This window comes from Dama dama, chromosome 1, assembly GCF_033118175.1.
Source record: "Dama dama isolate Ldn47 chromosome 1, ASM3311817v1, whole genome shotgun sequence".
NCBI lineage: Eukaryota > Metazoa > Chordata > Mammalia > Artiodactyla > Cervidae > Dama > Dama dama.
Window position 1 is genome coordinate 48022759 of NC_083681.1, and position 11751 is coordinate 48034509.

General features: G+C 42.7%; 1 protein-coding gene across 1 annotated transcript; it reads left to right on the forward strand.

Annotated features, from left to right (window-relative positions):
* The first annotated feature begins 7622 nt into the window (after positions 1-7622).
* On the forward strand, positions 7623-9326 carry LOC133054003 (ubiquilin-1-like). The gene has a single exon (XM_061138565.1). It carries the CDS (start codon positions 7767-7769, stop codon positions 9324-9326), a length of 1560 nt encoding a protein of 519 aa, XP_060994548.1. The 5' UTR covers positions 7623-7766.
* The last annotated feature ends 2425 nt before the right edge of the window (positions 9327-11751 follow it).

Below are 11751 nucleotides of genomic sequence, written 5' to 3' on the forward strand. Positions count from 1 at the left end.
ATGTAACCTGATTCCTATTCTTGCTTGGACTGCTGATTACAATAATTCTTTTCACTGATTTTTGGTCTCTGCCTTTTAATCTACTTGTCTAGTTTGTTCCTTATAAAGCATACAATGACTTCAAAGACAAAGTAATGGTGATGCAGAGATTCGGGTCACTCTTCAGAATGGACTCCCTTGATGTCCCACTCTGGTCGCAGATGCAATCATGGTTTACAAGCTCTCCTTGGTGGAAAACTATCTTGAGTGCAGTAATTGTAATCATCTTATTCTTGCTGTTTGCCCCTTATATCTGTAACTGTATAATAAATTTTGTATCTAAGCAGCATGAGGCATTTAAGTTACAAATGATTGTTAAGCTCCTACGATTGTCACAGGCTCCTCCAGCTATTACGTGGGGCTCCTGGATCAGAGATCCTCAATATAAGGGTAAGGAGAATATGCTGCCTCAACAATTTATTGTCTGTGCCCCTTACCAGCAGGAAGAAGTTATAGAATGATTTCTCTGCCTCTTTCCCTGGCAACCATATTCTCCTAAATAAAAAAAGGAGGGGGGCATGAAAGAGTTAAAGCCTAGGGAGGCAGTCCAAGGCCCTTTAAGGAGGAGGTGAAGATTCTCACTCAGGCTTTCCTTAAGCCTTGTGTAACAATGTATCTTACCCAAGAACTGGCCTTTCTTTCCCTAAGGAACTAATGATCACAGCCCAACCTCTTACTCAGGGAAATGCTTTTCTTAGGCTCCATGCTAATGACTATAATTGTAACAAACCTTGTCTGGGAACCTGTTTCTCAAGAAGTGTACCCCTGATTACACAGCAACAGTGTATCTCACCCAGAGATGTTGACAGAACCTTTCTCCCTGGCTAATCTTGTGCCAAAGTTATTTCAGGATGTATGCCTTGGGAAAGGGTCTGGTGGAACTCTTACAACCTTCAAGTATTCTTTGTATCTATTCTCAGCAGCTAGTTGAAAAGTATAGACCTTAAATTAGTGAGGCGGGTACTCTCCTGCCCCCTTCTGATGTCTATGTCAGAGGCTTTCTCGGTCCTGTCACTCTATACAAAATTTTGCACACAAAGCTCTCGGTGACTGAGACCTGTCTTTGGTCTTGGGAGTTAAATCTTCTCCTTTGGAGAACATGAATCCAGTGGCATTGTTCACCGTTCACCATAAACTATCACAGACTTTAGTTTTAATTTTGAAATATTTAGTGACAAAATACTCAATGCTTAACTCATTATACCTTTGCAAAATGCCATTGTCCAATTTTATTTTTGTAAATATACTCTATAGTAGCTGTCAAATTCCATATAAGACCAAAGGAGATCTTCACTGGCTTTTAATTACATATGAATATATGAATATTAAAGAAGAATTGAGGGATTTGCAATAGACAATCTTTCCTTTTAAAATAAGGAATGTTTCCATTCAAGTTTCACTTGTTTCTCTTTAAAGAACTGTAATTTCTTCACATAAGTCTAGCTTGGGTTTAAGCACTACATATTTGCAGTTTATTTTCAGAACAGATATTAGTGTGGTGAAACTACACTGTAACCAGTACACTATAAATTATTATTTTAGTTTCTTTGATTCTTGTGCAAACATGTCCATCCTTGAGAAATAAAATTTCTACTCTTCTAATAATTAAACCTCTTTACTAGATTCATGACTTGTTTTCTCAGTTTAAAAGATATATATATAGATATATGTGTGTGTGTGTGTGATAGAATGTATTATGCATAATATATATGCATATAGAGAAGGAAATGGCAACCCACTCCAGTATTCTTGCCTGGGAAATTCCATGGACAGAGGAGCCTTGTAGGCTACAGTTCATGGGGTCGCAAAGAGTCGGACACGACTGAGTGACTTCACTTTCACTTTCATATGCATATTAGATAATACAGATAAGTAAAATAAGAATATAAAAGTCAGCAATAATTCCACTACCCAGATAACACTGTTAACACCATGATGGTTGTCTTTCCACTTATTGTACAAAATTGTGATTGTATTGTGCATAATAATCTGCCTTTCCAACATGATACTATGTCATGAAATTTCTTTTCAAATTATTAAGTAGCCTTTTGGAATTCATAAGTTTAATAAATACTCCCTAAACATTTCTTTTATGCCAAGAGTAGTAGAAATACAATAGTGAACAAGATATGTTTCCTGCTTTAAGGAGCTTACAATATAGTGGAGATAACAGACCTCCAAGAAAAAAGGAAGAGAGAAATAAAAGTAATACCTAGCACAGAGCACTCACTGAGAACTAGGCACTTTTCTATAGACTTTTATTTTATTTTTTTATTTTTAATGGGAGATAGTTGCTTTACAGTGTTGTTTTGCTTTCTTATATAGGCTTTATGCCTATTAACTCATTTAACTCCTACAGCGCTATAAAGCAGGTGTTATTATTAAACCTATTTGACAGATGAGTAAAGCAAGAAATAGCCATGTGGGTTTAGTCCAAAGTTGCACAGCTCGTAAATGATGGAGCTGGAGCTGGGATCTGAATCAGTGTTTCTAGAGACAACATCTTTTATCTCTATTCTACATTGATTTCTACTGAATAAATAATTATTAAATAACAATTAAAATTCATTTCATGAAGGGAATAAACAAGGCATATTGCTAGTGTATATAAGGGGGAAGGGATATATTTTTAGAAGGATGGTCAGAGCCTATCTCTCTGGTGGAAGTATTTATGCAGAGACTTGAAGGGTAGGAGGAAGTCAGACATCCAGAGAGCTGGGAGAAGAAAGTTTTAGGCAGAGGGGAAACTATAAGAGTTCCCTGAGTTTGGTTAGAGCCTGATACACCTGAAGAAAAAGGAAAGAAAGACAGGGGTCCAGAGTAGAGACAATGAGAAGGCAAGTGTTTCAAGGTGAGGTGAGAAAGAGAGGTGAGTGCCAAATTCCCCAGGGCTTTGTTTCGAGTGTGGATTTTACTCTCATCTTACGTGGCACATGATCGAGAGGATGGCTGGGGTGTCAGCTGAGTCAAGGCAGAAGACTCCTGCAGCCATTCAGCTGAGAGATGGTATTGGCTTAGATTAGTGTTCTCCACAAGGGCAGACGGCAAGAAATGAACAACTGAAAACATGTTTTGGAGACTGAATTTATCATATTTTCTGATAAGATGGGGTCAGCTTCCTGGTGGCTCAGTCAGTAAAGAATCCACCTGCATCAGGTGACCTGGGTTCAGTCCTTGGGTTGAGAAGATCTCCTGGAGGAAGACTTGAAAACCCACTCCAGTAATCTTGCCTGGAGAATCCCCATGGACAGAGGAGCCTGGTGGGCTACAGTCCATGAGGTCACAAAGATTCAGACACAGCTTCGAGACTAAGTACACACAGCACAATAGTAATTAAACACCCTCTTTATGGTGGAGTCCTGTCCTGTGTCTCGGTGATAAGAGGTGTTCTAGATCACAAAACCCTGCCTTCACAAAGCCAACAGAGAGGGGACAGTCGCCAAGTTCATATAATTTGAGCAAAAGGGAGACCCTAAGAAGAAACACAGGGTAAAGAGGAAAACTGACAATGAACTCTTCTAGGTTCTAAACAGGGAGACCATCACCCAAGAGAGCATTTAAGCAGAGATGTGAGTTAGCCAAAGCAAGAGCTCCCAGGGAATAGGATCAACAATTAAAAAGCCAGCAGGAACAAAAATATAAGCAGGCTCCTGTGACTGGAGAAGGGTGCTCAAGGTGTGGGGTCAGGGAGACAGACATGAACCAGATTATTAGGGCATTTAGATTTAATTCAAATATAATAGGAAAACCTTTGGTGGTTTTGGGTAAAGAGTTGAGGTTAATTGATCTGTATTTTTAAAAGATCACATTGGCTACTTGTATTGTCAGCCCAACCAGGTTTTTTCTTTTACATTTTTAGTAATGCAAGTGCCTAATTGGAATTTTGGTTGCCCAGGCATCTAAATCCAAGAGACGTCCACTTCAAATAAGGCTATTTCCCCCAAAACACATTGTTAGCTGCAGGACTACATAAAAGGCCAGGGTACATGCCCTCTGATATTCCTTTGTTTTAGATGTCATGGCTAAGGTGTAACATGGCATGTTACAAGATTTCTGTAACTGATCATTTGTGCCACTTATTTTTTCTCTTCCCATTATTTAATTTTTCTTAAGTTTTAAATCTACCAATAGTGAGCCCATTATGGTTGATTCATGTTGTTGTATGGCAAAAACAAACACAACCTTATAAAGCAATTATCCTTTAATTAAAAAAACAACAACAACAACAAAGAGTGAACCCTTGAAACCCTCTGTGCCCACCCTTGAGCCTAATAAAAGAAAAGCCCCATACACATTTGCTCTCTCTCTACCCTTGACCTTTTTTTATGGCCCCAAGTGTGCACATAATCTCCAGGACTTGTAAGAAACTTTGTCTCTTTCAAAACTCCCTGATGGCTATTGCTGAGGGCCTCTTGCAATCATAATAAGAACCACAAGGCCAAGTCCAGCCTCAACATCAGTGACAAATTGAGACCAGCACAAAACACTACTGTGGGAATTAGTAAAAATGGTCCAAGAAAGGAAGTAGGGAAACCAGCCAGGAGGCTATGCTACTGCAGTATGGGAAGTATTAAGGTGAACAGATTCAGGATATACTTTGAAGAAACAACTCATAGTACTTGCTGATACATAACTTCAATGTGAAAAGAAAGAAACTGAAGGTGATTCCTGTGTCTGGATGAATGAAAATTTTATCAGAAGAAAAAAGAGAACTTGAGCAAATGGCAAGTTTTGAGATCCTGTTCTGAAATAAACTGTCTTGGTTGTAAAGTTAATTGACATGAGAGAGACTAGGAAAATCAGGTTTGTGGAGAGAAATTCAAGGCTATATATTATTACTAAGTATTAGAAAGTCAAGGCTATTCATTGCTATGTATTATTCCCCTCACTGTGAGAGCAAAGAATTCTAATATAGACCAGCTCCAGATTCATCTCATAGGAGAATAAAATTTGCCACCCAAAAATGTGTCTTTAACAAGAGGATTAATTTAGCCTGATTATTTTTAAGTGACATGACTCAGGAATTTTTTCTTGTTACGTCCTCCTCAATTGCCCCAAATATTTAGATAAAGGGCCTGCTCCAGGAAGAAGAACTAGCAGCATAAATAACTAAAGAATAATATGAACTAGGTGTGGTAAACTTATGAACTGGTATACCTGGTACAATATGAACTAGATGGGGGAAACTTAGCAAGTCCTATTTGATCAAAACACCCACCTTGAGACACAAGTGTGTAACTGAGCTGGGGAAGGCTGTCAGCTTGAGCCGGAGATATTTAGGCACTGAAAATGGAGACTGTAGAAGAGAAAGGAAGAAGGACAGTTCACTTCAAGAGTATGAGGGAAAAAATCTCTCTGGAGCCATGAGATGCACAAATGTGATTCTGGACAATTGTTACCTGGCATCTTCTTCAACCTCAGATATACATTAATGTACTAGCTATGCTAACAAAGGAAAAGCCATAAACGTTAGCTTGAATATCTGATTCTGCTGAGGGAAATACAAATGGAATCCCCAGTAGGAACTGGGTTTGGTACTAATATTTGTATAATAGAAATTTTCTTAAGGTCTGGACATTACCAGAGGAGGCCCACTAGGCTGTTGCTTCCAGCCAGCCATAAGGATCACTCTGTAAAATTTATTGGGACTGAAAATCTTTTTTCAAAATGGCAACTTATCAGAGGCTTGATATGGGTTGGACGTCGAAAACATTCATTCATACTAACTGAAGCTTAAGAATACACCTTAATATATTATAAGCAATGTAGTTTTAGGAGGATCTAGGTGTTCATGTTGCCACATCTAACAACCTTCTAGAGGTGGGAGTCTAGGCAACCAAATACTACATTTGTAGTCGTTTGAAACTCTAGAATCAGAAAAAATGGTCAAGTATATAGTGGAAAAAGCCTCAGACAGCTTGATGTAGCCATCTTTACAGTGAAAAAACATAATTATTCCAGGTATTAGACAGAATTTACTCTTGGGGCTCACCTGACTGTAACAGACAAAACAGTGTCTTAGACAGTCACTGTTACCTGCTTCTACAGCTGAAATATGTACCCTCCCCAGGCACAATTCTATTCGTCATATATACCTCAAATTACATAACTGTTAAGTCAAAGAGGAGGATACATCCAGTCCATCCTAAGGAGATCAGTCCTGAGCATCCGTTGGAAGGACTGATGCTGAAGCTGCAACTCCAATACTCTGGCCACCTGGTGTGAAAAACTGACTCACTGGAAAAGACCCTGATGCTGGGAAGGATTGAAGGTGAGGGGAGAAGGGGGCGACAGAGGATGAGGTAGTTGGATGGCATCACCAACTCAATGGACATGAGTCTGAGTAAACTCTGGGAGTTGGTGACGGACAGGGAGGCCTGGAGTGCTGCAGTCCGTGTGGTCACAAAGAGTTGGACACGACTGAGTGACTGAACTGAAATGAACTGAACTGAAGTAAAAAAGACCTAAAGTCAAATCATTATTTTTTCATTAATTTCTCTTGTTTTAGCTCTGACCCTCTGGGAGTTGAGATCATAGTTTATCTCTCTGGGAACAACTGCATTTCCAAGTTCTTTGCAAACATTATGCCGTCTTACTTAAAACCGTGTATAATAGATGGGTTACCCAGCCTGGGGAGCCTCAGAGATGAGAGCTGCTTCAAGACCCCTTTGAGGCTGGGTGGATTAATTATACATATTTTGAGTCTCTTCATATAGAAACAGAAACTTTATGCCTGCCTAGGGCATAGGTAGTATATAGTGATAGTAGAAGATATGTGTGTGTGTGTGTGTGTGTGTGTGTGTGTGCGCGCGCACATTTGCATGTATGCTGAGTCTTGTCCAACTCTTTACAACCCCATGGACTGTGTAGTCCATCAGGCTCCTCTGTCCCGGGGATTTTCCAGGCAAGAACAGTGGTTTGTGGGTTGTCATTTCCTATTCCCGAATATCTTCCTGACTCAGGGACTGAAGCCGCATCTGTTTTGTCTCCAGTATTGGCAGGTGAATTCTTTACTACTGTGCTACCTGGGAAGCCCTAGTACAAGATAGGTAACTAGCACTTCCTTAGTAATTAGACTAGTACCTTTCTGGCTGAGCTTTATTCATCTATCCAACTCCAGGTGTATGATTTTCAATAGTGAGATAGCTTGGCACAAAATATGTTTTTAGACGTGCTGCATGCTAAGTCGCTTCAGCTGTGATTGACTCTTTCCAGCCCTGTGGACCGTAGCCCTCCAGGCTCTTCGGTCCATGGGATCCTTCCAGGCAAGAATACTGGAGTGGGTTGCCATTTCCTCCTCCAGGGGATCTTCCCCACACCAGGGATGGAATGCACATCTCTTATGTCTCCTGCATTGGCAGGAAGGTTCTTTACCACTTGTGCCACCTGGGAAGTCCTGTTTTTAGACAGGAACATTTAAATTTTTTCTACTGTTTTTTAGATAAAATCTGATAGAAAGTCAACTTTAGACAGGTGGTAGAGACTACCACCCTTCCCCCATTCAGGTCCACCTCCCAACTGTGACCTCATTGCTGACATCATCTGCCCTGAGGCTGGCTCCGGAGAGGGCAGCTGCCACCGGGACTACACTTGGAGGTGGTGTTCACAGGACTTGGGTGAGAGGACATCACGGGCCACCTGCTGGTCCCTGCGCTCAGGCGTGCTCAGTGCTACATCTAGATTTCTTAAGGTCCGCAGGCGGCCCTGAATTCTGCTCTCGAGGAAATATGTCACGGGCTAGGGAAGAAGCAGGGGACAGTCGGCTGGTGTCTGGTCGGGAGCCACCATCACGTATCATCAGAGTGTCTGTCAAGACCCCACAAGACAGCCAGGAATTCATGCTGGCAGAAAATAGCAGCATCCGAGACTTTAAGAAGCAGATCTCCAAACGCCTTCACTGTGATACTGACCGACTAGTGCTCATCTTCACTGGAAAGATCCTCCGGGATCAAGACATACTGAGCCAGCGAGGCATCCTTGATGGCACCACAGTCCACCTGATGGTGAGGAGCCATGGGAAAGGCATTCTGCCTGGCCCCAGCACTCTGCCCAGCCCTGCTGGCCACTGCACCCATCGTCCAGATCCATCCACCTCAAAGAGTGCTAGGATGCTAGCCAGGCTGGGCCAGCTGGCCCGGACCTCTCCTGAATTAGTTGACTTCTTTGGCCAGCTGGCTCAACTCCTCATGGTTGTGCCTGAGTCCATGGGGCCATCATTGGAAGAGCCTGTGGCTCAAGGTCTGGCAATTGAGAAACCAGCCAATGCCAGCTATGTTCCTGAATCCTCAAGGCCAGTACCGAAACCTGAGCCAGCTCTTAAGGCTCTGGAAAACTTGCAGACCCCAGCCCGGCAACAGGAACTCCTGCAGGTGGACAAGCAGGGGCTGGAAGCCTTGAAGGCAGTGCCAGGTGGTGACAATGCTATGCGTCCGGTCTGCTCTGATATCCAGCATCTCATGCTGTCCACTCTGGCCCCTCTGGTTGCCTCCAAAGGCCACAGCCCAGATTCAGAGCCTGGCAGAGGGGGCATCAATCCTCAAAGTTGTACTAACATCACCACCACGGCACCCACAGTCTCCGCACCTACCAGGCCATTGGCACAGGAAGTCATTGCAGGAGCAGCTGCTCAAGCCAGGGGTGTACTTTCAAACCAGGCCAATGCAGTTTGTAGGACTGGACTATCAGACTTATACTCAGGCCACGATCTTCCCTCCCAGGAGAGCCAGCAGCCTATCGGGAAAGCCACTCCAGCAAGTCAGCTGAGACCATCAACCTCTGTCTTGCGCAGAGCCTTACATGTCCTGCAGCAGAATCCAGCTCTGCTACACCAGCTGGCAACAGGCAGCCCCCTGCGACATCACATGCCACTCCTTCCCATTCTCACCAACCCCCGGGCACTGCAGGCATTGATCCAGATAGATAAGGGCTTGCAGGTGCTGTCCAGGGAGGTACCTGGTTTGGGACCGTGTTTATGGTGTCCAGGTAGACCGCACGGGGCCAGAGGAGTTTCTGAAACTAGGGGCAGAGGACAGGGTCACAGAGCAGACCCTGGGCAGCCCACCCTGGCTGTTCTTCAGCTCCTCCACGTTCTGGCCAATGCCTGCCCTCAGTTTACCCAGTCCTCATCATCCTCATGTCCCCTCGCTGAAGACCGCTACCCGCAAGAACTGGAGCATCTGAAGGCCATGGGCTTTGCTAATCGTGATGCCAATCTTCAGGCCCTCATGGCCACAGGAGGAGACATTCGTGCTGCCATTGAGAGGCTTCTGGGGAAACCGGAGGCCTAGGTGCCTCCAGCTGATGCGCCAATGTACCATCCCATGGTGGGGAGAAAGGAAAGGGAAAGAGAGGGAGGGGAAGTAGCTTATTTTGGGAATTTCTCCTCCTCAGATCACGTGCATATTATACAGCCTCCCCTCACCTCCCAAGCCTGTTCTACATTAAAAAGGATTGATTGCATGGATCTTGTGTGTTGTGTCAATTTTGGAGCAGGTGGGCTAAGAGAATGTTGTTTGGGGGGGGGGATGGATCAGGGTCTGGGCTTCGCCTATTCTCATAACTGTAACCTCAGAGTAGGGGGAAATCCTGAGTTCTTTTTAGTATCTACTCCTGTTCAATGGGCAATGCAGTTTTCCACCAATATTACTATCATCACCACAATTCCAATTCCGTGGTGACTCTGAAGAAATCCTGACGTTTGCTCTCCTGGGAAGCCATGGGTTTCTTCACAGACTCTGAAAGCCACCTATTCTTTGACAGTGTTTCTCTGTCTTGAGGTTGTCTCCTGATATTGCAGAAAAGTTGTTTAACTTGCCTTTCAGTTAGGGCTTCTCCTTTGCTATCCACCTCAATGGAATGACAGGCCTTAATAGTAATGTTGACAGTTCTCCTGGGAGCTGGACCTTGCTACCTCCAGGCTGGTAGCAGCTACTGGTTTCTATAAATTAATTTCTCCCTCTAGGAACTATTGCATTCTATCATTAGAATACTATTAAAACAACAGATTCCGTGCCCCCCCCCCCCCCCCCCCCGCCCCCCGCGCCAACAAATGCCTAAAAGAACTTCCAGGAGTAGAGTTTGCACCCAGGGCTGCAGAATCCTCTGTCTGTTACGTATTGTCTGTGAAAGCTGAACTTTGGTCAGAGATAGGAGGCTAAGGAGAACAGTCCTGTGCTACATCCACAAGACATCAGCCCAGAGTAAAGGCCATAGCTAGATCCCTGTCAGTCAGTTCAGTTCAGTCGCTCAGTCTTGTCCGACTCTTTGCAACCCCGTGAATCGCAGCATGCCAGGCCTCCCTGTCCATCACCAACTCCTGGAGTTTACTCAAACTCATGTACCCAACTATTAACAAGTGTGTGGTCCTTGCATCTCATATTATTTCTGTAGGTAAAACACGGGGAGGTGAGATGCTCCTGAAAAAGCCACAACTGGAGAAGAGGGTTGGATGGAGGGTCTTTGCTAAAACAATTCCTCCTTTCTGTAATATCAGTGTTGGAGTGAGATTAAAGATTTAGGGAAGGAGGAAGGATGCTGGGCAGAATGGGTGGATCAATTCCCACAGTGTTCACATAAGCATATATCAATCCCCAGAATAACACAAGGAAAAATAAAGTTCATGAGATGTATAGTTGAATCCTAAAGTCAGACTAGAACACATGGAGGATATCACATAGTCCTACCATCATAATACAGTAGAAAATAAGCATGATAGCCCTAAGCATAAATTTTCAGTCAGACATGAGAATTAGAGGCACAGAGATAAGTGATCTGTGTTCAGTACCAACTATTGATTGAATGTCTACCAGTTGTAGATGTGTATCACAAAATCACACACAATTTCAATCAGAGACACACAGCCAACACACAGACCTCTATTCACACACAGAAATGTAAAGAGAATTGAAAACCACAAATTAAGATAAACTGACTTTTCAGTTTTTCTAGGAAATGAAACTAAAATTATTGACTGTATTGCTTAATATAATATAGTTAAGGACTTAAATGTCAGTGTTAGCTTTCACTGGGAGTAAAATTTGAGAATTTCGGAAGTAACTCCTTGGATTTCTTTCAATGTAGAGTACTTGAGGGAGTACTCAAAACCCAGGGAGTTGGGGGATAAAAATAAAACTAGCAACCACTCTGTCAGAATGAGATGCCATTCACTTTTGAGACAGTATAGCTATTCCTTTGAAATTCCTGAAAGATATGAAAGCTATTTTCATTTTAAAGCTAGAGAAACAGACTCCAAGGGGTAAAGTAACTTCCCACACACCTGTGGTTGAAATTCTAAGCTGATTTTCCTGATTCCAACATCCTTATTCTGTGCACAGTATATAGTCAGATGATGAGAGTGTGGGATTCAGAGTGACCATTAAGAGAAAAAAGATCTGGTCAGATTGGAAAGGCTTGAATGTATTTTATTATTTTAAAATTAATATTAATTTTTATTTTATATTGGAGCATAGTTGATTTGCAATGTTATGTTAGTTTCAGGTCCACAGCAAGTGATTCAGTTATACATAAGCATACATCCATTACTTTCAGATTCTTTTCCCAAATAGGTTATTACAGAGTATTGAGTAGAGTTCCCTGGGCTATAGAGGAGATCCTTGTTGATTATCTGTTTATATATATAGTAGAGTGTATATATCAATCCTAAACTCCTAATTTATCCCTCCCTGCCACATTTCTCCTTTAGCAGCCATAAGT

Excerpts from the sequence above, each read along its gene's own strand:
- LOC133054003 (XM_061138565.1), top strand. The coding sequence starts at position 7,767 with ATGTCACGGGCTAGGGAAGAAGCAGGGGACAGTCGGCTGGTGTCTGGT.